The sequence below is a fragment of the Macaca nemestrina genome, chromosome 17 (assembly GCF_043159975.1).
Source record: "Macaca nemestrina isolate mMacNem1 chromosome 17, mMacNem.hap1, whole genome shotgun sequence".
Lineage (NCBI taxonomy): Eukaryota > Metazoa > Chordata > Mammalia > Primates > Cercopithecidae > Macaca > Macaca nemestrina.
Window position 1 is genome coordinate 20,960,884 of NC_092141.1, and position 27,779 is coordinate 20,988,662.

The 27,779-nt window shown below is 52.0% G+C and overlaps 1 protein-coding gene across 3 annotated transcripts; it reads right to left on the reverse strand.

Annotated features, from left to right (window-relative positions):
• Window positions 1-52: 52 nt before the first annotated feature.
• Window positions 53-17,653, reverse strand: LOC105493313 (transmembrane protein 11). 3 transcript variants are annotated; one of them, XM_011760870.3, is made up of 3 exons: window positions 17,499-17,569; window positions 14,389-14,680; window positions 53-956 (listed from the first exon to the last, which is right to left on the reverse strand). In XM_011760870.3, coding segments are annotated over exons 2-3 (519 nt in total). In that variant the 5' UTR covers window positions 14,391-14,680; window positions 17,499-17,569; the 3' UTR covers window positions 53-439. The 3 variants fall into 3 exon arrangements, with proteins under 3 accessions (XP_011759172.1, XP_011759173.1, XP_011759171.1); XM_011760871.3 differs by lacking the exon at window positions 17,499-17,569 and adding an exon at window positions 17,078-17,200; XM_011760869.3 differs by lacking the exon at window positions 14,389-14,680 and having other exon boundaries at window positions 17,499-17,653.
• Window positions 17,654-27,779: the final 10,126 nt, after the last annotated feature.

Consider the following 27,779-nt stretch of genomic DNA (forward strand, 5'->3'; position numbering starts at 1 on the left):
CGGATGTGCAGCAGCGGCTACGGGCAGACATGGACAGAGAGAACAGCGGGAGTTGAAATTCTCATCATTTTAATGGTCAATAGCTTCTGGTGGGCTCTGGATGGTACAGTTAAACAATAGACTTAAAGACCTCCCCCAAAGCACGTCCGCACCCCCTCAGCAGCGTGGGCCTCCCTCAGCGTTCCACTGCCCGATCGGACTTCCACAGCCTCAGACCCCCCTCTCTTGGGTTATGGAAATCCACATCTTAGTGTAAGGAGCTGAAAAACCCTGGGTACACCCGTGATCTGTTATTTTTTTAAAAATAACGAATATTAAGCCAAACACCTTCCCAGGCTCTGCTGCCTCACAGAGTGAGAAACGTGACCGTGGCGATCTGAAGACTCTGTTGTCTCTTGTGGGCCAGGTGGCTTTTGCTTCGCTCCCTGTGCTACGGAGATCATACGGCATAGAGTTCGTAAATCTTCTTTACACAGTACACCAGGGCGGCCAGTGCTATCGTGTTGTGCAGTCTCTTTCTATGCAGGTCGTCCTTCCGGACCAGCACCACTGGGGTGGAGGAGGTGAGTGTGTGCAGAGGCAGGCGCGACAGTTTATAGGCGTCGTACTCCACTTGGTACTTGCAGCAAGGGTCAAACTGCCAGGAGATCCCATAGAGGGTGCAGCAGGCCAGGCTCAGCACACCAGCGGGCAGGGAGATGTAGTGGGAATAATCTAAGGGCAGCGCCAACGGGGTGAAGAGGCAGGCGGTGCCCGCCAGCACGGCCGTCTTGTGCAGGCAGTTGCCCACGGTGATCCAGCGGGCCGTCTCGTCGCCGATGCGCGTGGGCTCAATCACAATGTACTTGTACTGGGCTTCCAGGGCCTGCTCCAGCTCGTACTCAAACTGGTCTTGGGCATTCTCCCCATTGTAGATCTCGTGCACAATGTAGCAGTCTGTGGCCGACAAGCTCACCCTTTTGACGGAGGGGGCGGGAGAGGGAGAGAGAGAGAGAGGATGATTAGGCTGAGCAGCACTTAACTGTGTTTCGATGCTGGGGGAGGTCTGAGCCTGCACTGCGGAGAGCACATCTCCCTGAGGTCCTTATCTCCTTCAGATCCCAACACAAGACAATCAGTAAAAAGTACTTTTCCTGAAATAGTGAAATAAGCCTGGGCGCAGTGGCTCACACCTGTAATCCTAGCACTTTGGGAGGCCGGGGTGGGTGAATCATGAGGTCAGGAGTTCAAGACCAGCCTGGCCAATATGGTGAAACCCTATGTCTACTAAAGATACAAAAAATTAGCCAGGTGTGGTGGCGCATGCCTATAATCCCCGTTATCTACTCGGGAGGCTGAGGCAGGAGAATCATTTGAACCTGGGAGGCAGAGGTTGCAGTGAGCTGAGATCGTGCCATTGCACTGCAGCCTGGGTGACAGGACGAGACTGTCTCAAAAAAAAAAAAATTTTAGATATAAAAAGGCAGGAAAAGGAGTACCTCGATGTTTAAAAGAACAAACGCAGGCCTGGTGGTTAGCCTAAGGCTGTGGACCAACTGATCTGAGTCAGCAAAGGAGCCTAAAGGGGAAAGAAGGATTCGCACAGTCACATGGGCGCACACGGCAGCACGAGGCCAACAGCCTGAGAGCCGCTCTTAATCAGGGCAACTGCAGGAGGATTCTCACTGCAAACCACAGGCCTCAGGACAGATCATGCTAAGCCCTTGCCCTCCACACGGTTCCTAAGTAGTCATCCTGGGCCCACAGAACAGAGGCACAATGGAAGAGCTCTGCCTTGGGCAAAATCCAAACTCCTTTGGCTCTCCTGGGAGGCCGGGCTGCACGAGCCCTGGGTGCCCTTCCCGGATGGCAGCAGCCTCCTGCTCCTCCCCACCGCGGAGGGGAGAACAGGAGACCCAGGACACTAGCCCACTGCATAGGAAAAGCGACCCTTTCCCTGACTTAGGAAAAGACGACACTTCAAGGACAGTAGCGGCCCCCAAACGTAGCGGGCAGGAGGGTCAACTGAGGGGCTTCAAAACATCCAGCCAGCAATGCCACCGATTCCGGCCCTGCAGGCCCAGGCCCCTGCCCCACCGGCAAATGCCACTCATTTGCATCAGAAACACAGCCACAGAGACCACACAAGGGGCTTTCCCCCTGGGATTGGGGTGCATGCCATGACCCCAAGCAGCAGCAGATCCACCACATGGAAGGCGCAGCTCTGCAGCAAGGCCAGACAGCAGCCTGGCGGCAGCTCCAGCAGTGACATGTGGGCCAAGCTGCATTTTAGGCATTCTGGCTTTTCTTGGTTTCAGGCCTTGCGGTCCAAATTTCCCACCCAAAGCAGAATCTTCTTCACCTGTGGCGGGCAGGCCTGAATACAGGGCTACCCACGCCTTGTCATTTTTCCTTGGCTGGTTTCAGCTGAGACAGATCTTTTTTTTTTTGAGACGGAGTCTCGCTCTGTCGCCCAGGCTGGAGTGTGGTGGCCGGATCTCGGCTCACTGCAAGCTCCGCCTCCCGGGTTTACGCCATTCTCCTGCCCCAGCCTCCCGGGTAGCTGGGACTACAGGCACCTGCCACCTCGCCCGGCTAGTTTTTTTTGTATTTTTTTAGTAGAGACGGGGTTTCACCGTGTTAGCCAGGATGGGCTCGATCTCCTGACCTCGTGATCCGCCCGCCTCGGCCTCCCAAAGTGCTGGGATTACAGGCTTGAGCCACCGCGCCCGGCCAGCTGAGACAGATCTTTCTGCATCTCCGCAACGCCACTCTGCATCCTGCTTTTCCATTATCTGCTCATCCGCGAGAAGTCTTGATCTGAGCCCTGACAGGGACACTGCTAGACACAGCTCTTGAGGCTGGATCAAGTTTTCCAACTCATGGCTCCTATGGCTGTGCAGAGCCATGCTCCTCAGTGCAAAGCTGCCCCTTCCCTCAGCACACCCTGGTCCCCAGGATGGTCAAACTCATCTGACTAAAGGACACGAGGCTCTAGGGACCTGCTGGTCACTGCTCCCCTGCCGGAGTCCATGCCCCTCCCACTGGGAGGCTCTGGCACAGTGTACTAGGCCACACAAGGGTCAGTGTGGCCCATCTACCTGAGGCTCTGACAGGAACTAGCTTCCTTTAGGGGCCAACGAGAAGCACAGCCCTTAGTGTGCACAGACGCGAAGGTCCCGTCCGCCCGGCCTGTCCTGGCACGCACACCTGGCTGCCGTGCAGAGGAAAGTCATGGAGAGCTGAGCCACCTGGCCATCGGCCATAACATGGGAGCGACGAGTGAAGACTCATAACAAGCCACCCTCAGCCCAGCATGAAGGTAACTCCCTCCAGCCTCCTTCAAAGATGGGAGCAATTCCAAGTGAAGGATGGTGGAAATCCGACTGTCAGGGTAAACTTCAAGGAAAAAGAACAGGCAATCACGGTCCTCCCTACAACTGAGACTCCTCCCAGCTCAAAGCTTTCAGCAAACAAAGAAGCAAACCTAACAGGCTGGGTTTCATGCTGGTTGGATGAACAACTGGTGAACGATCTTATGTGGCCACATTCAAGATGAAAGTCATTAGCAATGGGCTGACTGTGCCCCCAAACATGGGGGCCCTACCCTCTGGGTGGGAACCACTTTCATAAAAGGCACTGGCTTGGACCTGGGCAAAGGGAACTCTTTATCCTGAAAAAGTCACTGTAATGAAGCTGGGCTAAGGCAAAGCCTCCTGATTCAATCATAGGCCCTAATTAAACTGCATGCACTGGGGAGAAATCAGTTCGCTGCGGGTGGGACAAGAGCCTCCTAAACTTGGGTTGCTGCCAAGCCGCCTGTGCCAATGTCGTGGCTGCCTTGCCAGGGGTGAACTGATGAGCTGTTACTGTAAGACTGCACGAGCAGCTTCTGTGGGGAAAGGAGGGGTTGCCTTCTAAAGCCCTCGGTGGAGTTTTTCCATGTGGTCTGAGAGGAGAGGTGAGGGAGAGGCCAGCTGTTACTCCCAGGCAGGATTCAACAGCTTTTATTTTTGAGACAGGTTCCTGCGCTGTCACCCAGGTAGGAGTGCAGCGGTGTGATCTCTGCTCATTGCAGCCTCGACCTCTCGGGTTCAAGCGATCTTCCCACCTCTGCCTCCCGAGTAGCTGGGACTACAGGTGTGTGCCACCGCGCCTGGCTGCATGGCTAATTTAAAAAAATTGTTTTGTACAGATGGGGTTTCGCCACGTTGCTCCGGCTGGTCTCGAGCTTCTGGGCTCAAGTGTTCCGCGTGCCTTGGCCTCCCAAAGTCCTGGGATTAACAGGCATGAGCTACCGCGTCCAGCCAGATTCAGCATTCTAAAAGCACCTACAGCAAACAAGCACACCTGAGGCAGGGTCTTCACTGGCGCTGGGGGCTGAAGGCCAAGCAGTGCCCCCACATGCTCAATTGAGAAATGAGTGGCGGCGGCGCAATGGGCTGGCTGTGGCCCTGGGTGTAGGGGGAGGGGCGGGGCCTCCACTCTCAGGTGGGAGCACTCCTGGCCAAGAGAACTCCCTTCTGGTCTCAAGTCCATCAGCCAAGAGGAGCAGAGAGGCCAGATAACCAGGTCGGGGCGGAGGGCCAAATTGTGTCCCCATCTTGAGACCGAAATGGAGTTGCTTCCAAGTCAGCTTGTGCATCCTACTGACTGTCAAAGCCAGGCCAGGGACACCTCGGGGCGGGCCCCAGAGGCAGGCTTCCTCCCTCAGGAACACTCAAAGCAAAAGGGAGGTGTTCAGTTGGGCTTACACAATGCTCTGGCCAACACCCAAATCCACCCGAGTCCGGTGCCCTTCTCTGCCCAGCAGGTCAGCACCATCCTGAATGTACTGAAAACCACCGTTGGTCCCACAGAGGAAATTCCAGAAACCCCAGCCCCGGAACAGACTGCCCCATCTGGAAACACAGCAGCGGGCAGATGCCACCCCCTCATCCCCTCCGGCCCCCCTGCAAGCCCAGCTGGCACCCACATCTACCCAGACCCCTCTGCAGGCTCCATCGCTTGCTGGGACGGATGGGTGGGTGCATCCACGTATCCCAACCAGCCTAGAAGCAGCGAGAAGCCAAGGCCCTCCAGGCTGTCTCCCACCTCACTGCCGCTGCCAGGTGTGGCCCGCCCCCCAGCACAGGGAGTGAGGAGACTGGGCATCCTCTGCCCTCGGCTGTGGGCAGTCCTGTGAATGACACAGCCGTGAGCAAGCGCGTGGACATGGGGGCACTCGCCAGCACACATCCTGAGATGGAGGCATGGGTCTGCTCCCCCCCGCCTGTCAAACCACGGCCCCGGCCTCCTGCAGCCTCGGCATCTTCATGCGGGCCGGGCACTGTTGCTGCCCACTGTCTAAGACACCTATCCACAGCAGAAACACAAAGAGCATAAGCCATACTGCCTCCAAAGAAAGGCAGGGCCCTGCACAGCTGTGCCGCCGCCAGAGGCTCACCAACTCTGCTTTTAAAGTCAGTTAGGCAAAGGGAATCTCGGTTTCCACTGGGAAAGGACAACACGTGAAGTCTAGGGAAATGGATTTCTAGGATTCCATAAGGCAACAGACCCTATACAGAGATGGCAAGGTTCAAACCAAAACACACACAGACGCACACAAAGCTGCAGGATCCCTCTGTTGGAGATCACGCGACCACGACCAGGCCATCAGCACCCCAACTTCCCGGCACACTGGTGGGAGCGGGGTGCTGTCAGTGCAGACACAGGTTTTTAAGCTGTCGCTGCTGGGGCCCTGGGTTCAGGTCTGCACTGCTGACACGGACTGCTGGACTCCTCTTACTTCAGAAACTCGTGGCCATGACCAGGTGTGGTGGCTCACGCCTATAATCCCAGCACTTTGGGAGGCCAAGGTGTGCAGATCACTTGATGTCAGGAGTTTGAGACCAGCCTGGCCAACATGGTGCAACCGTCTTTACCAAAAATTAGCCCGGCGTGGTGGTGCACGCCCGAAATTCCAGCTACTCAGGAGGCTGAGGCACAAGAATCACTTGAACCCGGGAGGCAGAGGTTGCAGTGAGCCGAGAGTGTGCCACTGCACTCCAGCCTGGGTGACGGAAAGAAAAAGAAAAAAGCCGGGCGCGGTGGCTCAAGCCTGTAATCCCAGCACTTTGGGAGGCCGAGACGGGCGGATCACGAGGTCAGGAGATCGAGACCATCCTGGCTAACACAATGAAACCCCGTCTCCACTAAAAATACAAAAAAAAATTAGCCGGGTGTGGTGGCGGCGCCTGTAGTCCCAGCTACTCGGGAGGCTGAGGCAGGAGAATGGCGGGAACCCGGGAGGCGGAGCTTGCAGTGAGCCGAGATCGCGCCACTGCACTCCAGCCTGGGCGACAGAGCGAGACTCCGCCTCAAAAAAAAAAAAAAAAAAAGAAACTGCCGAGTACTCCCAGGACACAGCCACGTCCAGCCAGCACCTGAGCACCCAGCAGCCACCCATACATGGCTTGCTTCTGCTTGCGGGTCAAACAAAACTGAATGAAGGAAAGAACCCAGTCGGAAGGGTGTCTCAAACCACTGCAGAGCATCACCAGCTGCCCTCCAACTTGTAAGGCCATGGGCCTAAGGATCTGGGCGTCCTGAACCCTGGTGCATGGGAGATTTTTTTTTTTTCCTTTTTTTAAAATTATTATACGGAGATTTTTTCTTTTTTTTTAAGTAAGAGCTAGTTGGAATCTTTTGAGCCCTGGGCTTCCTAAGGGACTGTATTTTTGCTTTTCATTGCAGGTGTGAAATGACTAGTAAGAAAGCAATTAATAGTCTATGAAGAAAGAAGAAAAGAAAGAAAGAAAGATAGAAAGACAGAAAGACAGAAAGACAGAAAGACAGAAAGACAGAAAGACAGAAAGAAAGAAAGAAAGAAAGAAAGAAAGAAAGAAAGAAAGAAAGAAAGAAAGAAAGAGAAAGAAAAAGCAGCCAGGCGCAGTGGCTCATGCCTATAATCCCAGCACTTTAGGAGGCCAAGGCAGGTGGATCACCTGAGGTCAGGAGTTTGACACCAGCCTGGCTAACATGGTGAAACCCCGTCTCTACTAAAAACACAAGAATTAGCTGGGTTTTTGGTGGCACGTGCCTGTAGTCCCAGCTACTCGGGAACCTGAGGCAGAAGAATTGCTTGAACCCAGGAGGCGGAGGTTGCAGTGAGCTGAGATCACGCCACTGCACTCCAGCCTGGGCAACGAGTAAAACAAAAGAAGAAAGAAAGGGAAGGAAGGACGGACGGACGGACGAACGGAAGGAAGGAAGGAAGGAAGGAGGTAGCAGCAGTAACAGCAAAGTCTCCAAGCGAAAGCAAGTTCAGGGGGAAAGGCAGAGTTCAGAAGAGTGTGTACAGTATGCTATCTGTAGTGATTTTTAAAAGTCTATTTGCTTTTATATACACAGAACATTTCTGAAAGGATACACAAAGACATGATTTTTATGACTGGTCACTAGGGAGGGAACTAAGGGGTTCAGGAAAGAAAAGGGAGGGAGGGCTCTTTCTAGTAAATGACTTTTGATCCTTTTGAATCTGGCATGATCTCTGGTACTTAAAGATCACTGTCGGAAGTGGGTCTTAACATATGGAAGAAGAAAAGTAAAAGGATCAGTGTCGCTATCCTAAACACACCATGCCAGCACTGAGGTAGCTTTGGATTCTCTGAGCCTTTAGCGCTGGAAGCAGGGGTCAGCCAGTTCCAGCACCTCAGGGGGACTGCTGCAGACCCTGAAGGGGACCGCCCTCTGCTGCCTCAGGATAGCTTGTAGGCACTTGTAAAGTAGGCGTCTTGAACTTCCCTCCCTCAGCCTTCAACCAGAGTCAGGCTTCAGGCCCTCCTCTCTCCACTTTAGAGCCCAACTCAATCAGCTCTCGCAGTCAGCAAAGGAATCCCCCGGGAACACTAGCATTCCAGTTAAAAGGCGGCCACAGTGAAAACTCAGCAGGGCAACTCCACGACCCCTCTGGATGGATGTCACAGCCTGTGCCAGCAGCCATAATCTGGAAGCATCTCCCCAAAAGGCAAGAGCTGGGCAAGAAAGAGCAGGACTGTTCGGTGAGAGCAAAAGATGACCGACAGGAGCGGGGAGAGCACAATCGCGCCTCCTCCATGAGTGACATGAACGAGTTGCAGTGGCCTGAGCCAGGGACACAACTCTCACACACTCTAAGGCGGCAGAGGTCAGGGACGTGCCACTGAGAGCCAGCTATAAAGACAGCGAGGGTCTCTGCTGCAGGGGGAGGCGGGCCAGGGTAACACCAGTTCTCTATCACGCTGGGCGGGGAGCACACACGTCTATCATTTTGTCTTTTTTAAAAGTGTGGTAAAATACACATAAAATATTCCACCGTAAGCACTTTTAAGCGTACAGTTCAGTGGCACTAAGCATATGCACACTGATGTACAACCATCACCACCATCCACCTCCAGGATTCCTTTATCTTCCCAAACTGAAACTCTGCCCATGAAACGACCCCCTCATTCCCCAGCAACGCCAAGCCCCTGCAAACTACCATTCTACTCTCTACCCCAATGAATCTGACTATACAAGTACTTCATACGAGTGGGAGCATATATAGTATTTGCCCTTTTGTGTCTGGCTTATTCCACTGAGCATAATTAGTCTTCAAGGTTCATGCATGTTGTAGCATGTATCCGAATTTTCTTCCTTTTTAAGGCTGAATAATGTTCCACTGTATGCATAAACCACATTTCGTTAATCCATTCATCTGTGATGGATACTCTGGTTTCCACCACGGGCGATTGTGAATAAAGCTGCTACGAACACGGGTGCACACACATCTCTTTGATTCCTTGCTTTTTTCGGGGGTATATATACCCGGAAGTGGAACTGCTGTGCATCATATAGTAATTCAACTTTGTAGTTTTTTTTGAGGAAACTCCATACTGTTTGCAGAGCAGCTGGACCATTGTACATTCCCACCAGCAGTGCACAGGAGTTCCCATTTCTCCATATCCTCACCAACACTTGTTATTTTCCATCTTCTTTCTTTTGAGACACAGTCTCGCTCTATCGCCCAGGCTGGAGTGTAATGGCACCATCTCGACTCACTGCAACCTCTGCATCCCGGGCTTAAGCGAGTCACTTGCCTCAGCCTCCCAAATAGCTGGGACTACAGGCATGCGCCACCATGCCCAGCTAATTTTTGTATTTTTAGTAGGGACGGGGTTTCACCATGTTGGCCAGGCTGGTCTCGAACTCCTAAGTGATCTGCCTCCCTCGGCCCTCGGCCTCCCAAAGCATTGGCATTACAGGCAAGAGCCACTGTACCTGACCTCATTTTATTTTTATTTATTTATTCGTTTATTTATTTATTTTGTGGAGACGGAGTTTCACTCTTGTCGCCCAGACTGGAGTGCAGTGGCACGATCTTGGCGCACTGCAACCTCCGCCTCCTGGGTTCAAGCAATTCTCTTGCCTCAGCCTCTCGAGTGGCTGAGATTACAGGCATGTGCCACAACGCCTGGCTAATTTTGTATTTTTAGTAGAGACGGAGTTTCTCCATGTTGGCCAGGCTAGTCTCGAACTCCTAAACTCAGGTGACCCGCCTGCCTGGCCTCCCAAAGTGCTGGGATTACAGGCATGAGCCACCGTGCCTGGCCTGATTTGTATTTTTTAATGGCAGCTTTACTGGGATAGAATTCACAGGGCATCTCCCCCATGTGAGGTGAACGATGAAGTGGCTCAGCACTTTCCCACAGTTGTGTGACCAGTAGCACAACTGATCCTGGTGCATTTTCATCATCTCAGAAAGAAACCCTGTACCAATCAGCGGTCCCTTCACATCTCCTCAGCCCTTCCCAGCCCTCCACGACCACCAGTCTGCTTCCCCACTCTCTGCATATGCCAATTCTGGGCATTTCATTTAAATGGAATCCTGTAACATGTGGTCTCCAGCAACTGGCCTCTTTCATTTTGCGTTATGTTTTTAAGGGCCATCGTGCTGGGGCATGTTTATTACTTTTCACATTATTGTAAACATAACTTTTGATGTGTTTAACATATAAACTTTAAAAAATCTAAGATACGCCGGGCGCGGTGGCTCACGCCTGTAATCCCAGCACTTGGGGAGGCTGAGGCAGGCAGATCATGAGGTCAGGACTTCAAGACCAGCCCAGCAAACATGGTAAAACCATGTCCTTACTAAAAATACAAAAATTAGCTGGGTGTATTGGCGCATGTCTGTGGTCCCAGCTACTTGGGAGACTGAGGCAGGAGAATCACTAGAACCCAGGAGGCAGAGGCGACAGTAAGCCAAGACTGTGCCACTGCACTCCAGACTGGGTAACAAAGCGAGACCCTGCCTCAATAATAATAATTTTAAAAACCACTAAGACAAGATATATAAGACAAAGTATCAAAGGTGCTATACATGAAAATGGATCAGGCCCGGCGCGGTGGCTCACGCCTGTAATCTCAGCACTTTGGGAGGCCGAGGCGGGCAGATCACCTAAGGTCAGGAGTTTGAGACCAGCCTGGCCAACATGGTGAAACCCTGTCTCTACTAAAAATACAAAAATTAGCCGGGCATGGTAGCAGGCGCCTGTAATCCCAGCTACTTGGGAAGCTGAGGCAGGAGAATCGCTTAAACCCAGGAGGTTGCAGTGAGCCAAGATTGCGCCATTACACTCCAGCCTGGGGGACAAGAGTGAGCCATTGTCTCAAAAAACAAACAAACAAAAAACCAGAAAAGAAAAAAAGAAAAAAAAAAAAAAAGGAAAATAGATCAACAGTGCTTTTCTTTGGATGGTGGCCTAATAGGTGACTTTTCAATTTCTTCATGCTTTTCTGTATTTAAAAAAAAAAAAGTGTTTCTTTTTGTTTTTTTTTTTTTTTTGAGACAGTCTCACTCTGTCGCCCAGGCTGGAGTGTAGTGGCGCAATCTCGGCTCACCGCAAGCTCCGCCTCCCGGGTTCATGCCATTCTCCTGCCTTAGCCTTCCGAGTAGCTGGGACTACAGGTGCCCACCACCACACACAGCTAATTTTTTCTATTTTTAGTAGAGATGGGGTTTCATTGTGTTAGCCAGGATGGTCTCGATCTCCTGACCTCCTGATCCGCCCGCCTCAGCCTCCCAAAGTGTTGGGATTACAGGCGTGAGCCACCGCGCCCGGCCAAAGTGTTTCTTTTATAATGGGAAAAATAATTATAAACTTATTCTTAAAAAGAAAAATTCGACCGGGCGCGGTGGCTCAAGCCTGTAATCCCAGCACTTTGGAAGGCCGAGGCGGGCGGATCACGAGGTCAGGAGATCGAGACCATCCTGGCTAACACGGTGAAACCCCGTCTCTACTAAAAAAATACAAAAAAAAAAACTAGCCGGGCGAGGTGGCGGGCGCCTGTAGTCCCAGCTATTCGGGAGGCTGAGGCAGGAGAATGGCGTAAACCCGGGAGGCGGAGCTTGCAGTGAGCTGAGATCCGGCCACTGCACTCCAGCCCTGGCGACGAGACTCCGTCTCAAAAAAAAAAAAAAAAAAAAGAAAAATTCTGGCCGGGCGCGGTGGCTCATGCCTGTAATCCCAGCACTTTGGGAGGCCGAGGCGGGCGGATCATGAGGTCAGGAGATCGAGACCACAGTGAAACGCCGTCTCTACTAAAAATACAAAAAATTAGCCCGGCACGGTGGCGGGCGCCTGTAGTCCCAGCTGCTAGGGAGGCTGAGGCAGGAGAATGGCGTGAACCCGGGAGGCGGAGCTTGCAGTGAGCCGAGATCACGCCACTGCACTCCAGCCTGGGCAACAGAGCAAGACTCCGTCTCAAAAAAAAAAAAAAAAGAAAAAAAAAGAAAAATTCTGTTCAACCCTATATCCGTTGAGGTTAAGGGACCAGACACCCGTGGGGGGTCCCTCCTTTCACTGCCAAGAAGAACAGGAGGTGGCTCACTTCCTGCTCCAGAACCTTCTCGGTGTCCATGAAAGGCAGAAGTCTGGACGGGCAGCTTCTCATGGCTGAGGCGTCATGCTGGTGTCTACCCACAGTCCTGCCCAAAAAGAGAAGGACGGTTCCAGCTCCCTGTTTCCCTTGAGCAAACACTGGCCACGCTGCCAGGCCAGCCACCATCACCTCCCCGGTTCTCAGAGACCCAGCAGAGGCAAATCTGAGTGGAAGCACCCCCATTAGGCCCTTCCTGGAGTGGGCCGGGCTCACAGGCAGGCCTGAAGCTCCACCGGGGCGGAGGCTGCGTTTCCATCAGAGTCTCCCCAGCACGGGGCCTGAATGTAACAGGTTCCCAAAAGACACAGGTTGGAGGGACATTTGTAATGATTACAGGGATGAGCCACAGGAGTGACAGGAAGGGAAAAACAATGATGGTTATTAAGAGAACTGGTACCTGAAAGAAGTCAACCCATCCGTCAGGTTGCTTTTCGTTTAGTGAACAGGGTCACCTGATCACCTATGACACGGGAGGGGCTGGGCTGGACCTCCACCCGCTTCTGCCTAATTAAGCCCTGCTTCTTCCCGACCCACAGAAAGTAGAGGAATGAAGCAGCGAAAGCCCGTGCCTCAGACTCAAAGGCACGGGCACGCGGCCCCATGGCCTGAGGACGGCTCCCACAGGCCAAGGAACTTTCACAGGGTGCCCAGCCCTTTCGTCTGCTTCAGAGGACGCTTTCCTATTCTGCGCACTGGTAACTAGGCAGCGCTTCTATCTGGGGGGGGCAGGAACACGGTGCACCGAGTGGGGGAGCCGAGAGGGTGGATTCAATTCTCTCTCAGCTGCCTACCGGCTTTGTGTCCTAGGGTAAAACACCGGGCCCCTCTGAGCCAGTGTCCCGTGTTGTCAAATGGGGCCAGAGGCCCTGGCTCTCCCAGAGGACTGCAGTGAAGAGGGAACAGTCGCCAAGCACTGCCCCTCTGCCTAAGGCACATGTGGCTGTTGAAATTTCAATTAATGAAAATTAGAAATATTAAAAAATTCAGTTCCTGGCCGGGCACAGTGGCTCACACCTGTAATTCCAGCACTTTGGGGGGCCAGGGCAGGTGGATTCCTTGAGCCCACAAATTTAAGACCAGCCCGGACAACATGGTGAACGGCCGCCTCTACAAAAACTACAAAAGTGAGCTGGGCGTGGTGGTGCACGGCTGTGGCCCCAGCTACTCGGGAGGCTGGGGTGGGAGAATGCGTTGAGCCAGGGAGACGCAGGTTGCAGAGAGCCGAGATCACACCACTGCACTCCAGCCTGGGTGACAGAGCCAGACCTGTCTCATCAAACAAATAAATAAATCAAAAAAACCTCAGTTCCTCAGACACTACAAATCCTGACAGCCATACGTGGCTCATGGCTGCCCTAATGGACTGCAGGGACACACCAGAAGGAGTCTGTCATGCCAGAAACTCCTACTGGACGGCCCTGCTCTGAAGAACGGTTATGACTACTACATGGGTCGTCAGCTTTTCCTGAGAACTGTGCCCATCAAGTGGCTGCTGGCACCAGGGTGGAACACAGCGGCGGCTGGGAGGCTCCCGGGTGCGCTCGCTCGTGGAGGACTGCCCAGCTCTACCCCCCGCACCTCGCTCATTGAAGAACAGGTGCACACCCACAAGCCGGAGCACAGGAGCCACCGCCCCACCTCCGTGGACCCAGGCGCAGCCCTCCCCTCTTCAGAAAGCGGGGTCTTCCCTGGAACATGACCTAAAGGACTGAGCCACGGAGGCACACATTTCATGCACTTGGAATCCAGGCTGCTTGAGTGAACCAAGGAAAACAGAAATTCTTGAAAACTTGAAGGCACATCAATGCTGAAGAGGACGAACCCCATCCTTACCTACAAATCCAACTTCTGTGGCCCGAACACGTGGCTCTGCCTTTGTCAGGCAGCGGAGCAGAACCCCACAACCAGTGGCTAAACCCCCACACACTTGGGTGCAGATCCCGTATCTGCTCATCTCATCCCAGCCCGAAGGAAACCAAAACTCCCACCACACACAAAAGCGAGCATGGGAGTCTTTCAAGAGAGATTCAATACTCCCAAACCCTGAGAGTGTAAAAGGGAAGGATCAGATCTGAAAGGGAAGCTGTCACCCCAGGACCATGGCCCGACCTGCCCCGGGGGCTTGTGCTCCATGTGCTCGCTGGATGAACCTGCAAGGCCACCTGGGACCAGGCACACCTGAGTTCACAAAGAAGAGGACAGGTCCTGGGGAATAAAGCGTGGCATGGAAAGCTATGGAAGTCAGCCCAGGGAACTGGCTGCTTATAAAATGCTGGAGCAGATGGCCACGCAAGCCAGGGGAGGGGCAGGCCGCAAAAAATAACTTCACCCTAAACCTGAACCATTAGCCCAGTGCGTCTGGCCCTCTGCACACCCCAGGTTGCCTCGTATCATGCTCAGAAGCAGATCAAGTACATCTTCACATGATTATAAAAACAGGAACTCAGAGCACACAGCTATACTCACATTCCAACAATCACGGAGGGCTCAGGGAGGTTCAGGGGCCCTGAGAGAGTGAAGTCAAGCAACCCAAGTAAGACAGGCGGGGCTGTCTGTGAGCTGGTCCGGGCTGGCACACGGTGGCAGAACACAGATACCTGCACTGTGCTTTCCTAGATGGGCAAGTGTGTCTCAAAGACGCCGACAGGACAAGTGGCAATCTGTTTGATGTGCTCGTTGCCAGTGTGCTGAATTTTGGACAAGAATTCAGGTTACAGCTCAGAGTCTGATGTTCTTCATTACAAACACTGTTGGTTCCCTAGATTTAATGGAGTGGAGAGAAAAATCAACATGCAAGCACTACCATTTTGCTATTTCCACCCCTCCTAATTTAGTCGAAACCAGCACTGTCCATGTTGTAACTTTCTGCAGTGATGGAAATGTCCTCCACCTGTGCTGTCCAATATGGTAGCCACGAGCCAGAAGTGGCTATTGAGCCTTTGAAATGTGGCTAGTGAGACTGAGGAGCTGAATTCTTCATTTTATTTCATTTTAATGAATTTAAATGTAATCGCCACATGTGGCTGGTGACTACTGAACTGCTGTGTTAATTCAGCACTAATTCTAGAGCTGTGGTTCTAGACTCAACAAGGTAAAGCAAGAACCCACACGCTACCACGCGCTAAGCTGGACCATCCAACACACAGCGCTGGCAGTAATACTGTGGGCAATCTGGCACTGGGTGAGGCCTTTAAGTACAGTGCGTGCTTCAGAGTTGGTAGCCGCTGGCAAATCTGGCAAGTTTGCCCAAAGCGTCGCTCTGTTCTAGCCCCTTGTCCAAACCAGACACTGTTTCCCTCAGCTTCAGCAAAAGCGGATGCTAACCAGGTGTGAGCAGCAACGGGAGAGAGCACTCGTACAATATGCAGCTGAGATTTGAGTCAGCACAAATGTGACATGGAACAAAGTCATTTAAGAGAGCCATAAACAGCCTACTTCAGTCATAAGAGCCAATAATACACTCAGATCTCCTAATCTAGGGTGCTGGGCCATCAGCTAATCCGCCCTGCCCCACCTGAACAGTCATCACCAACTGAGCAGGAATGGAGGGATGCCCAGAAGTCAGCTCGCTAGCCACACAGCGGGTTATGTTTCCATCCCCTGCTCAGCATGGAAAGAGCTTAGGGAAGCTGGGCTCGGGCAATGACTTACAGAACCTGGCTAGGGGTTTACAGCAAAAGCAAACAGAGAGGTAGTCTCCACCCACACCACATTATCTAGGAGAGTTGATGGTGACATCCAAACCACAAAACCAAATGCCACATTCCTGCTGACACACAACATCTGCGTGTATGAGTGGAGCCTTCAGTTCCAGGCCAAAGGTGCAACCTGAGACCAAGCAGGTAAATGCATTGAGTCAAGCTGTCAGGTGATTGAGTCAAGCTGTCAGGTGAGGAACCAAGAACTGGAGAGCACTGTCCTAACCAAAAAGAGTCAGCCACTACCCAGCTTTTCAGGGAGCGTTTTATGTGAAATCTGTTGGCAACTAATTTAAATTCTCTTAAAAACTGTTGAGGTTCAACAGTCAAGCACTGGCTCCAGCTGATGCACTGCTGATTTGCCAACTCCATTTTGAATAAATGCTTGTCTCAAGCCAAAGCAAAAACAATTCTCAGGATCTATTTTCTTAGATCAATAAAAGCTTAACCTGTGCTGGCAAGGCTCCTGTTCCCTGCCTGAGGCATCCCTATAAGGCTCTTTTCAGTTGCTTTTAGTCCAACAAGAGGGCGAACGTTTCTAAAACTTTGTTTTCTAAACAGGTTATTTCCTATTACTGTTTGCATTGAATATCTTGAAAATGTTTGCTAGTTTTTAAGGGCATCTGAAAACCACTGAGGTAACTTATTTAAATGGTCCAATCTAAGAAATACCAGGCGGGAGTTAAAAAAACAAAAGTGTGTTTACCACTGCTTTTCCAAGGAAGAGGAAATGCAGAATGGGCGACGTTGGATAACTGGGCTCAAGAATAAAGTGCAAGCAAGCTAACGGACTCTATCACAACTGCCAAACAGGAAGAATCTTCCCAGCTGGGAAAGCCATCTGCAAGCAATAGCAATGAACACGGGATGGAATCAGTCATAGAAAAGGAATAATGCAGAGTAGTTGACAGGCAGAGAAATTTTCTGGTTAGACAATCTTCACCAAAGAGACGGGGAAAAAAACAACAACAGCAAAACCAAAACTTTCCTTTTTTGCTGACCGCTGCTGTTAACAATCAAGCTTTAGCGGATAGTTCATCCAGGTGGCTCCACCAATATACATCCTCTCCCAAAACTTCTAGCGGCTGAACAGCTTCTAGTGGCTTCCACTAGCTGAAACTGCTTCCCAGAAGCAAAAACTGCAACTTGAACATGTAACACGGAAACTACTCCAATCTTATCTTCTAGAAATCAGTTACTCAAATGGAGGTCTCTGTTGGAAGAAACACGCTCCTAGCTCCCTACCCACACACCATTCATTAGGAAAGGTCACTTTAATTGACTTCCACGGCAGGAGCGCTTGCACAGAACCATCCAAAAGTCTCCAGAATCGCCCCTCGAGGAAGTGGACGGCTCTGGGCCCGGAAGAGACACATGTGGTGGGAGCTAAAGCTCCCTGGTAAACGTGCAGATCAAACTACCCCTGCCGCGGCCGGCCTGCTCTGTGAAGGCTTCACCTTCTTTCTCTCTCCAGGGGCCCTGCCTTCCTCGCCACGTCGGGGGCCGCGGCCGAGATGGCCACGCGCGCGGCCAAGCGGGAAGGGTGCCGATCAGCCCGCGGCTAGGCGGGTCCCTGAGGCCTGCGCTGGGCGCCAGTTCCTCTCCGCACGGCCCGGCCTCGAGCCCCACCCCGCATGACCGCTGCCCACCTTACCCAGCCCGGCTAACGCCCCTTCCCCTAAGCTCTCCGCCGAAGCCTTCGACCTCGCTCCTACCCGGATCCCGGATCCTCCGGAACTGGAACCCCGTATGCCAGGCGGGGGTCGGGGGAGCCCGGGGATACCAGGGCAGGAAGGCTGCTGCAGCCCCCGGAGGCCGCGCTGGGCTCTCCGGCCCCTGAGCCGCCTGCACCGTGGGCAACAAGCCCTTGGATCTCACCTCTCTCGGGCGCTGCCGCCACTGCTGCCCGGGCCAAGACGCCTCCTTCCCCAAGCGGCCATCTTGGAGACACTCCGCTTGCCAACGTCTCGCGCCAAGGCGGCATCGGGAGAGCAGGCGGGCCGACGGGAAGTGTAGTCCGGCCCGCTGTCCCGGGACGCTCGGCAGGCGGAAGCCGGGCCTGGCGGAACTACCGCGCCCACAAGGCAGCGCGCCAGAAGCCCCGCCCCCGGGGTCGCCGGGGCCCGTAGTCCTTCTGCGAGGGCGCGAGGACCCCCCAGGAGCAGTCCTGGTTCAGACATTTTTGAAGAAACTGAGTTCCCGGCGTTCGCAGCCTGGGAGTCACAGGCGCCTACCCACCGGTAGGTCCTTGGGTTTCGAGAGCCAGCCAGCTGAAGGAGAGAGAAGAGGAAAGTGCCTACAACTCCCAGAGCACCGCGCGTAGGCGCCCGGCGCCGCCGTCCCGGCCCGCCAGGCCGCGTCTCCTGCCGGGGACCGCCGCGCTCTTTGCGGGCCTCTAGCGCCCGGCCCCTCCGCGTCGCCCCGCCTGCTCTTCACAGCCTTGGCCCATAAGGTCACCGAGGGGCGGGAGACGCCGCCCGGGTCCTCCTCGGAGTCAGGCGCTGCTCCCGCACCATCCCCCGCCCAATTCAGACTCCGGGGTACTTTGGGGAGGCCGAGACAGACACGCTGTCCCGGCTGCCACGGAGGTCCCTGCTTGCAGGTGCAGGCTGTTAGAGGAGAGGGTCTGAACGCAAGGAAGGGGAATAGCTGTATGATAACTGCTTGAAGGAGAGAGGGCCCTGCGACAGCGACAGCCCTGTTTTGAGACAGGGCCTCCAGGCTGTCTGGACTCAGTCCCTGCCACGGACCCACTCTTGTCCTGTCCGCTGCGACGGCATAATCTCGGGATCTTTTTTTTTTTTTTTTTTTTTTTTTGAGACGGAGTCTTGCTCTGTGCCCCAGGCTGGAGTGCAGTGGCCCGATCTCGGCTCACTGCAAGCTCCGCCCCCCCGGGTTCACGCCATTCTCCTGCCTCAGCCTCCCGAGTAGCTGGGACTACAGGCGCCCGCCACCTCGCCCAGCTAATTTTCTTGTATTTTTAGTAGAGACGGGGTTTCACCGTGTTAGCCAGGATGGTCTCGATCTCCTGACCTCGTGATCCGCCCGTCTTGGCCTCCCAAAGTGCTGGGATTACAGGCTTGAGCCACCGCGCCCGACCAATCTCGGGATCTTTGAAAGCAGATGCGGGGCTAAACCATCCCACCTGACGGGAACCCTGCCCCAGGACCTGACATCTCCTTGTCTGGACACTGCTGTAACGAGTCAGTCAGGAAGGACTAACTGGAACCCAGAGATTCCCAGGTGCTGCTGCCTCAGACCTGTGGACTCTTTGGGGGGTCTCTTACGGTTTGTAAACTTCTCAGTTCCTCTACTGCTCCCACACACAACGTTGCTAAACATATTAGTTGGCCCCATAAATACTTGAGCAAAACAAATGCAAAAATCTGCCCCAAATTCAGCCTAGAAGAAGTCCAGCCCGGCGCGTCACACTTCCGTGTAGTGGAACCCCCGTCCGCAGGCCACAGCAGGACGGCCAGCAGACGGAAAGGCGACCCTCTCATTGTTGAGGATTCCTTTCGATTTCCTTACAGCTCACATTCTACCACAGTTTTAGCTGCTTACAATCCTCTCACCGTTCCTCATCACTTATAGTGTGTGATTCAAACTCCTTAGCACAATCAAGAAACACCCCCCCCGCCCCTAGACCGGGCGCTGTGGCTCTCGCCTGTAATCCCAGCACTTTGGGAGGCCGAGGCGGGCGGATCACGAGGTCAGGAGATCGAGACCATCCTGGCTAACACGGTGAAATCCCGTCTCTACTAAAAATAGAAAAAAATTAGCTGGGCGTGGTGGCGGGCGCCTGTAGGCCCAGCTGCTCGGGAGGCTGAGGCAGGAGAATGGCGTGAACCCGGGAGGCGGAGCTTGCAGTGAGCCGAGATCGCGCCACCGCACTCCAGCCTGGGCGACAAAGCGAGACTCCGTCTCAAAACCGCCCCCCCCCCCCCCCCCCCCCCCGCCCCGTAGTTTGGAAGTTGCCTACCTCTCCAAATTCAACTGCCTACCTTTCACGTCTGGAACTTAACAAGCTAGTAAATTCAGAGGGGTTGCAGGTACGCAGATGTTCTATGCTTTGCCTAAATGCGTTTGCCACCCAGCTAACTTTGTTTTTTCGAGACAGAGTCTTGTTCTGTCTCCCAGGCTTGAATGCAGTGGCGCGATCTTGGCTCACTGCAACCTCACTGTAACCTCCGCCTCCCAGGTTCAAGCAATTCTCCTGCTTCAGCCTCCTGAGTAGCTGAGATTACAGGCGCGTGCCACCACACCTGGCTAATTTTTGTGTTTTTAGTAGAGACGGGGTTTCACCATGTTGGCCAGGCTGCTTTCTAACTCCTGAGCTCTTAATCCGTCGGCCTCGGCCTCCCAAAGTGCTGGGATTTACAGGCGTGAGCCACCGTGCCCAGCCCTCCCAGCCAACTTTTAGCCTTCAAGACCTTGTACCTGTCTGGTCTCTAAAAAGTACCTGGTCTTTCAGTTGGGTCATACGGCCCTGCCTCCAAGTGACAGCGTAGCCCATGCTGGAGACCTCTGAACAATTCCGTGGTATGACACTGTCTGCGGATATGGGTGTCTTTTCTTTGGATCAGTGTGGTGGTTCAGAGGGTATACTAGGGATTCTAGAACACACTTCTGGCTCAGGGGCTGCTTGTGTAACTTCTCTTTCTCAGCTGCCTGGTTTGTATCATGGATGATAGTACCTCCCCTCAGAGGATTGCTGTGTTTCATGAGGTGATACATATATGGAACTTAGAAAAACAGCACAGGGTAACGGTAACAAGTGATTATTATGTAATGCCAAGTGCTGTTCTGTATTTTAAGTGATCTCCATCTTGATCTTCACAGCAACCCTCTAAAAGTGATACTGTTGGCCAGGCGCGGTAGTTCACGCCTGTAATCCCAGCACTTTGGGAGGCCGAGGCGGGTGGATCACCTGAGGTCAGGAGTTCAAGACCAGCCTGGCCAGCATGGTGAAATCTCGTCTCCGCTAAAAATACAAAAATTAACCAGGCATGGTGGCGTGCGCCTGTAATCCAAGCTACTCGGGAGGCTGAGGCAGGAGAATCACTTGAACCCAGTCCAGTGATCCAAGATCCCACCACTGAACTCCAGACTGGACCACAGAGCAAGACTCTGTCTTAAAAAAAAAAAAAGTGATATTATCAACAATCTCATTTTGCAAATGAGGAAATCAGCTTACAGAGGACCTGAGTGACTTGCTCACACTGCCAGGCAGGAAAGTGCTAGGCTTTGAGCCCAAACTGTCCAGGGATTACACTCTGCCATCATGCCTCTTCAGAAGCACTGGAGGTAGGTCTAGTACACAGAGTAAATGTAAATGCTCGAAACAACCGTGGCCCTAACGACCTTCCCGTTTCTCCGGCTTTTACTCTCCCCTTAACTTCTGAATGGCCGTCTGCTTCCAATCTGCCAACTTGGGCTAAGGTCCTCACAACGTTGCCTCTTGATTACTGTTAATGCACAGAAGTTGTCTGTAGTCCTAGCTACTGGGGAGGCTGAGGTGAGAGGATCTCTTGAGCCCAGGAGTTTGAGACTGCAGGGAGCTATGATTGTATTACTACACTCCAGCCTGAGGGACGGAGTGAGCCCCTGTCTCTTAAAAAAAAAAAAAAAAGACAAAAAACGACCGCATCAAAAGGTAACATTTGAGTGGGACTTGGAAGAGCGTGCATGTGAAGGACTGAAGACAGAATGTTGTGGCCGGGCGTGGTGGCTCACGCCTGTAATCCCAGCACTTTGGGAGGCCAAGGTGGGTGGATCAGGAGGTCAAGAGATTGAGACCATCCTGGTTAACACAGTGAAACCCCGTCTCCACTAAAAATACAAAAAATCAGCCAGGTGTGGTGGCGGACACCTGTAGTCCCAGCTACTCGGGAGGCTGAGGCAGGAGAATGGCGTAAACCTGGGAGGCAGAGGTTGCAGTGAGCCGAGATCGTGGCACTGCTCTCTCTGGCCTGGGCGACAGAGCAAGAATCTGTCTCAAAAAAAAAATAAAAGACAATGTTCTGTGCACAGTGAATTTCTGTGCAGAGTGAATTAATGCAATGGCTTTGCAGTGCAGATGGGCTTGGGGTGTTCCAATAAGGTTGGGACCAAGGTGGCTGGAGCATGATGAGACAAGGGTGATACTTAGCTTGCCTTTGGTTAAGTCACTTTCTCTATTTGAATTTCAGTTTCTCACCTGTAAAATATGAGTAATTTTATCTATATTAGCCAGTGTGTAATTAGAGGAAAAACCATTTAATACAGAGTATTGTTTACAAAGGTTTTGGAAGGGCATGAGAACCAAGGGGAGGACAAGGGCCCCCAAAACCTAGTAACTGGAGGTAGCTACTATGACCCCCGCAAGACTGTAGGAGCAAAAGGAAAATTCGTTTCCAGAAACTGATTCCTCAGCTGCTGAGCAGGAGCCTGGAGCTGCACTTGCCTCCTGGTGCTACTGACACACAACTGGAACCACCAGTGTGGCCTGGGGTGCAACCAGAAGCCAGAGATTGGAATTGCTTTCCCCATCTCACATCTTCCAAATTCCCACCAGTGCCTCCCACTGGCTGAGTCAGATGACAAGGGAGTCTGGGAAATGTAGTTCTCTGGCTTCCAGCCCTGACCATGGAGCGTATAGAAAGGCAGGTGTAGGAGAGAAAATAGATGCCGTTCACACAGCACTTGTCTTACAGGGCTGTTTTGAGGAGTAAAAACTCACCCTATTTTTATTCCTTATAGCATGTAGTAGCATTCAGGGAAAGGCAAATCTTCCAGAAGAATGTCTTAGGTATAATAGTTCTACGTAAAGGTTTGAATTTACCATTAAAAGCATCAAAATTAGCTTTTTTTTTTTTTTTTTTTTTGAGACGGAGTCTCGCTCTGTCGCCCAGGCTGGAGTGCAGTGGCGCAATCTCGGCTCACTGCAAGCTCCGCCTCCCAAGTTCACACCATTCTCCTGCCTCAGCCTCCCGAGTAGCTGGGACTACAGGCGCCCATTACCACGCCCGGGTAGTTTTTTGTAGTTTTTAGTAGAGACAGCGTTTCACCGTGTTAGCCAGGATGGTCTCGATCTCCTGACCTCGTGATCCGCCCGTCTCGGCCTCCCAAAGTGCTGGGAATACAGGCTTGAGCCACCGCGCCCGGCCAAAATGAGCATTTTAAAAGTAGAATTTTAAGTCTGAATGGGCAGTATATTCACATGGTATAAAATTCAAATTACAAAACAATATACAGTAAAAAATAAGGGATTTTTTTGCCCATCTTGTGACCTGGCTCTTTCCATCTCTGTCCAAAACCCTCTGCAGGCTATCTCTGGTATCTTTGTTATGGATCCTCTGCAGATATAAAGTAGACATATATTAACAAATGTTTTCTTTGGCCCAGAGGATGCATATTATCCGCATTGCTCCACTTCTTGTTTGTTTGTTTTGTTTTGTTTTGTTTGCACTTAATTGTATCTTGAAGATGACTCTGCATCAGGGCATATCTGATTTGTTTTAGCAGTACATGATAATGCATTGTTTGGATATGCCATAATTGTATCAGCCAGTCTCTGGACAGTCTTTCACTCTTTCAAAGAGTGCTGCAATAAACATGTTTGCGCCATTTCCTGGTACCCATTGCAAATAAAACTGGGATAATTTCCTGACGAGAACTTGCTGGGTCAAAGAGTGTAGGCACTTGTTATTTTGATAAATGTTGCCAGACTGCTCTCCACTCCCTCCAGTAGTACATGACACCGCCTATTTTCCCACGGCTGTGCCAGCATGGTCTGTTAGCAAGTGTTTTCTTTTTGTAAATCTGATAAATTTAAAAGTGGTATCTCGCTAAGTGCCATATGCTAGCAGAAGACATTTGTGGAAAAACAGGTGAAATCTGGGCCGGGTGCGGTGGCTCACGCCTATAATCCCAGCATTTTGGGAGGCCGAGGCGGGTGGATCACAAGGTCAGGAGTTCGAGACCAACCTGGCCAATATGGTGAAACCCCATCTCTACTAAAAATACCAAAAAAAGTTAGCTGGGCGTGGAGGTGCACACCTGTAATCTCAGCTGCTCGCCAAGCTGAGGCAGGAGAATCTCCTGGACATGGGAGGTGGAGGTTGCAGTGAGCCAAGATCGTGCCACTGCACTCCAGCCTGAGTGATGGAGTGAAACTCTGTCTCAAAAAGGAAAAAAAAGAAAAGAAAAGAAAAGAAAAAAAACCACACACACAAAAGGAAAAAAAAAAAAAACAACAACAGGTGAAATCTGAATGGGGTCTTGAGTTCAGTTAATAGTAACTGCCAATGTTGGTTCTTAGTTTTGACACGTACCATGACTATGTGAGATGTTAATGTCAAGGGAACCAGGGTGAAAGCTATACAGAACTGTACTATTTTTGTGAGTTTCCTGTACATCTAAAATTATCCTTGGCAGGTTTCTTTAAAAAATGACATCCTGGGCCGGACGCGGTGGCTCAAGCCTGTAATCCCAGCACTTTGGGAGGCCGAGACGGGCGGATCACGAGGTCAGGAGATCGAGACCATCCTGGCTAACATGGTGAAACCCCGTCTCTACTAAAAAATACAAAAAATTAGCCGGGCGAGGTGGCGGGTGCCTGTAGTCCCAGCTACTCGGGAGGCTGAGGCAGGAGAATGGCGGGAACCCGGGAGGCGGAGCTTGCAGTGAGCTGAGATCCGGGCACAGCACTCCAGCCTGGGCGACAGAGCGAGACTCCGTCTCAAAAAAAAAAAAAAAAAAAATGACATCTTGTTTTATGCAAAATTTGAATTTCTCATGAGTGAAATGGAACATTTTGATTATGATACTCTTTTTAAAAGGTGGCCTTAATAACATGTATTTACTAAGGAAAAAAATCACAGTTTATTTACTTTTTTTTTTTTTTTTTTTTTTGAGACAGAGTCTCGCTCTGTCGCCCAGGCTGGAGTGCAGTGGCGCAATCTCCGCTCACTGCAAGCTCCGCCTCCCGGGTTCAGGCCATTCTCCTGCCTCAGCCTCCTGAGTAGCTGGGACTACAGGCGCCCGCCACCGTGCCCGGCTAATTTTTTGTATTTTTAGTAGAAACGGGGTTTCACCGTGGTCTCGATCTCCTGACCTTGTGATCCGCCCGCCTCGGCCTCCCAAAGTGCTGGGATTACAGGCGTGAGCCACCGCGCCCAGCCACAGTTTATTTACTTATAAAAAATTCATTAACAGTGCATTTAAAATTTCTGTTACTGGAGACTGTAGTTCTGATCCCATCCATTAATCCATCCATTAATATGCAACTTAAATGTTTCCCCCCAGATAAGCAGTTTCACTCTACAGGATCTTGTTCTTCAGTGACATGTCATAAGAGTTAATAATTCCACAAGCCGCCCTGCACTGCTGTGATCCTTACAATATTGAAAGGTTGATGTATATCCTTTCCTACCTTTCCTCATTCTAAAATGTTTCCTCATTCTAAATGCCAGGCTGGTTTTGAACAACTGACCGCAGGTGATCCACCTGCCTTGGTCCCCCACGGTGCTGGGATTATAGGCATGAGCTAACATGCCCAGCCCTAATCTGTTCTTCTTACATGGATACTTGTCAAATCGGGTTAGGACCCACTCTCATGGCCTCATTTTAACTTAATTTTCTCTTTAATCAAAGTCCAAATGTAGTCTCATTCTGAGGTACTGGGAGGTTAAGATAGTGACATTTGAATTGGGGTGAGGGTAAGGGGCAGGGACGCACAACTCAGCCCATAACATGTAGGATTTAAAAAATTCTTCGGGCCCGGGGAGGTGGCTCACACCTATAATCCCAGCACTTTGGGAAGCCACGGTGAGAGGATCACTTGGGCCCAGGAACTGGAGGATGCAGTGAGCTATGACTGTACCACTGCACTCCAGCCTGGGTGACAGAGTGAGACCCTGTCTCAAAAAATAAAGTGAAACCTCAGCCTCAGCATACAGTGAGGCAGTGTGTGTGCAGTGAATCGAAGTTCCAGTCGTCATTCCTTCATATCAGGGCTCCACACTGCTATCTGGGCATCCCCAGGCCTCCGTAGGCTGGCCCTGCCCCACCCTCATGGAGATAGTCTTTATCTGGCAGGCACCTTGGAGGCTGGTCCTATATATTGAGATATATAGGTCCATCATTGAGATAAAAAGAAATCCAAGGCTGGAAGCAGTGACAAATGGTGTGGACTTGGTGGAAGTTGCCCAGGGAGATGGATGAGGATGGTGACATCACAGATAGCACGGCTTTTTCTCTAAAATCCCAGGACTTACCACGGTGGCCACCCTCTGTTTCTCACCTGTTCACTTTCTTCTGCTCTCTCTCTCAGCCTCCCGTGTCCCACCTTTTTCATACACGAAGACTCTTTTCTCCCCCAGCACTCCTGTGGTGGTTTAAAAGCATGGCAGCAAACTCTTCAGCATTCCTTCCTTCAGGATGGTGCCTAAGTCCCCTCCCAGGGAATTTGAGTGGGCCTATGACTGCTTCAGTCAGCAGGGTATAGAGGAAGTGATGCTGAATGACTTTTAAGGTTGGCTCCTAAAAGGCCATAGAGGCTCTGTCACTGGAGCTCCCTGTGCTCCGATGGAGGTCTGAAGTCTTATGCTGAAGAAGGCCAAGCCACGTGGAGAGGCCAGGTGTCGAGGCTCTAGTGAGCATCACAGCTGAGCAGAGACGGGGCCCTCTGCTTCTTGTGGTGCCCTCTCTAGATTCCCCACGCAGACTCCACAAGCAGAATGAAGTGGCTGTGGTTTGATGCCCCTGGTTTCCAGGTGACTTGTTATGCAACAGTAGATCGCTGAAACAACCCCCTTCTAAAGGACTCTGCAGACATTCTCCACTTGGCGAGACCAAAGCTAGCCTAACAGGGCTCAGCAGCAGAGAAGCCCAGCTGTTGGCCAAAAATGCCACTGGCTACTGTGCAGCCAGGATGTCCTTGGGGAGCCTTGATCTATCCCACCACATCAACATCTCCTCCTCAGACATGGGAAAGGCACCAAGGTGCAAGCATGGGCAGTACTCCTAGGGAACCCCAAGCACAGCCCACTGCCCCAAGATGCAAATGGAACTCCTCACTGGTCCCATAGTTTTACAATGTGAGTCTGGGAAAGCACAGATGGGCCCTCTTTTATGTTAGTGTCCGCCTTGGCGGAGAATGGAAACAGCAAGAGTGCTGAGCTTGTGGTGCAGACTTGGAGATGGATTTGTTTCTAGAACCGTAGAGGGTGCTTGTACAAACCTGGTGTTGGAGGGATGAATGGACGAGGCCTCTCCTTTCCGTAGCTCATATGGCCAGCCCCTCATCCAAGGCAGGGGCCAAAACAGAGCAGGAGTGTGTAAGGGTGACCAGCCATCCTGGCTTGCCCAGGCCTGAGGGGAATCCCAAGGCATGGGATTTTTAGTTTTATTTATTTATTTTTTTTTTTTTTTGAGACGGAGTCTCGCTCTGTCGCCCAAGCTGGAGTGCAGTGGCACGATCCTGGCTCACTGCAAGCTCCGCCTCCTGGGTTCACGCCATTCTCCTGCCTCAGCCTCCCGAGTAGCTGGAACTACAGGCGCCCGCCACCACGCCCGGCTCATTTTTTGTATTTTTAGTAGAGACGGGGTTTCACCATGGTCTCGATCTCCTGACCTTGTGATCCGCCCGCCTTGACCTCCCAAAGTGCTGGGATTACAGGCATGAGCCACCGCGCCCGGCTGATTTTTAGTTTTAATATTGGGAGAGTTTTGGGCAAACTGGGCCAAGTTGGTCACGTGAGGGTGTGGCAAGCAAGGCAAAGATGGTTTGATCATTGCAGCCCCTCACTTCCTATAGCTCACTGCAGAGCCTATGTCATCCTGACAACAATGATGCAGAAGGTGAGACATCTGGCAGCATTTTGACTTCATGAACTGGGAAATGGCATAGGTGGAGGCACCTCCCCATGCTGCCCAGTGTCCCATGGTGGCCACAATTGGCTGTGGCTCCTATTGCTCAAACAGGGCCCTGTTCTTGTCCAGCATTTCCACAGCAAGGCCCCTGCTCACACCAGACACTTCCAGGGAACCCTTGGCCAGATGACAGCAGTTGATCTGGTAGTTAACAGATTCTATGTGTTATGTGAAACAGATTCTAGAAGGCGCCCATGCATCCCATGACACTTTTTCATCTCTCCTTCTGTCCATCCTTCTGCC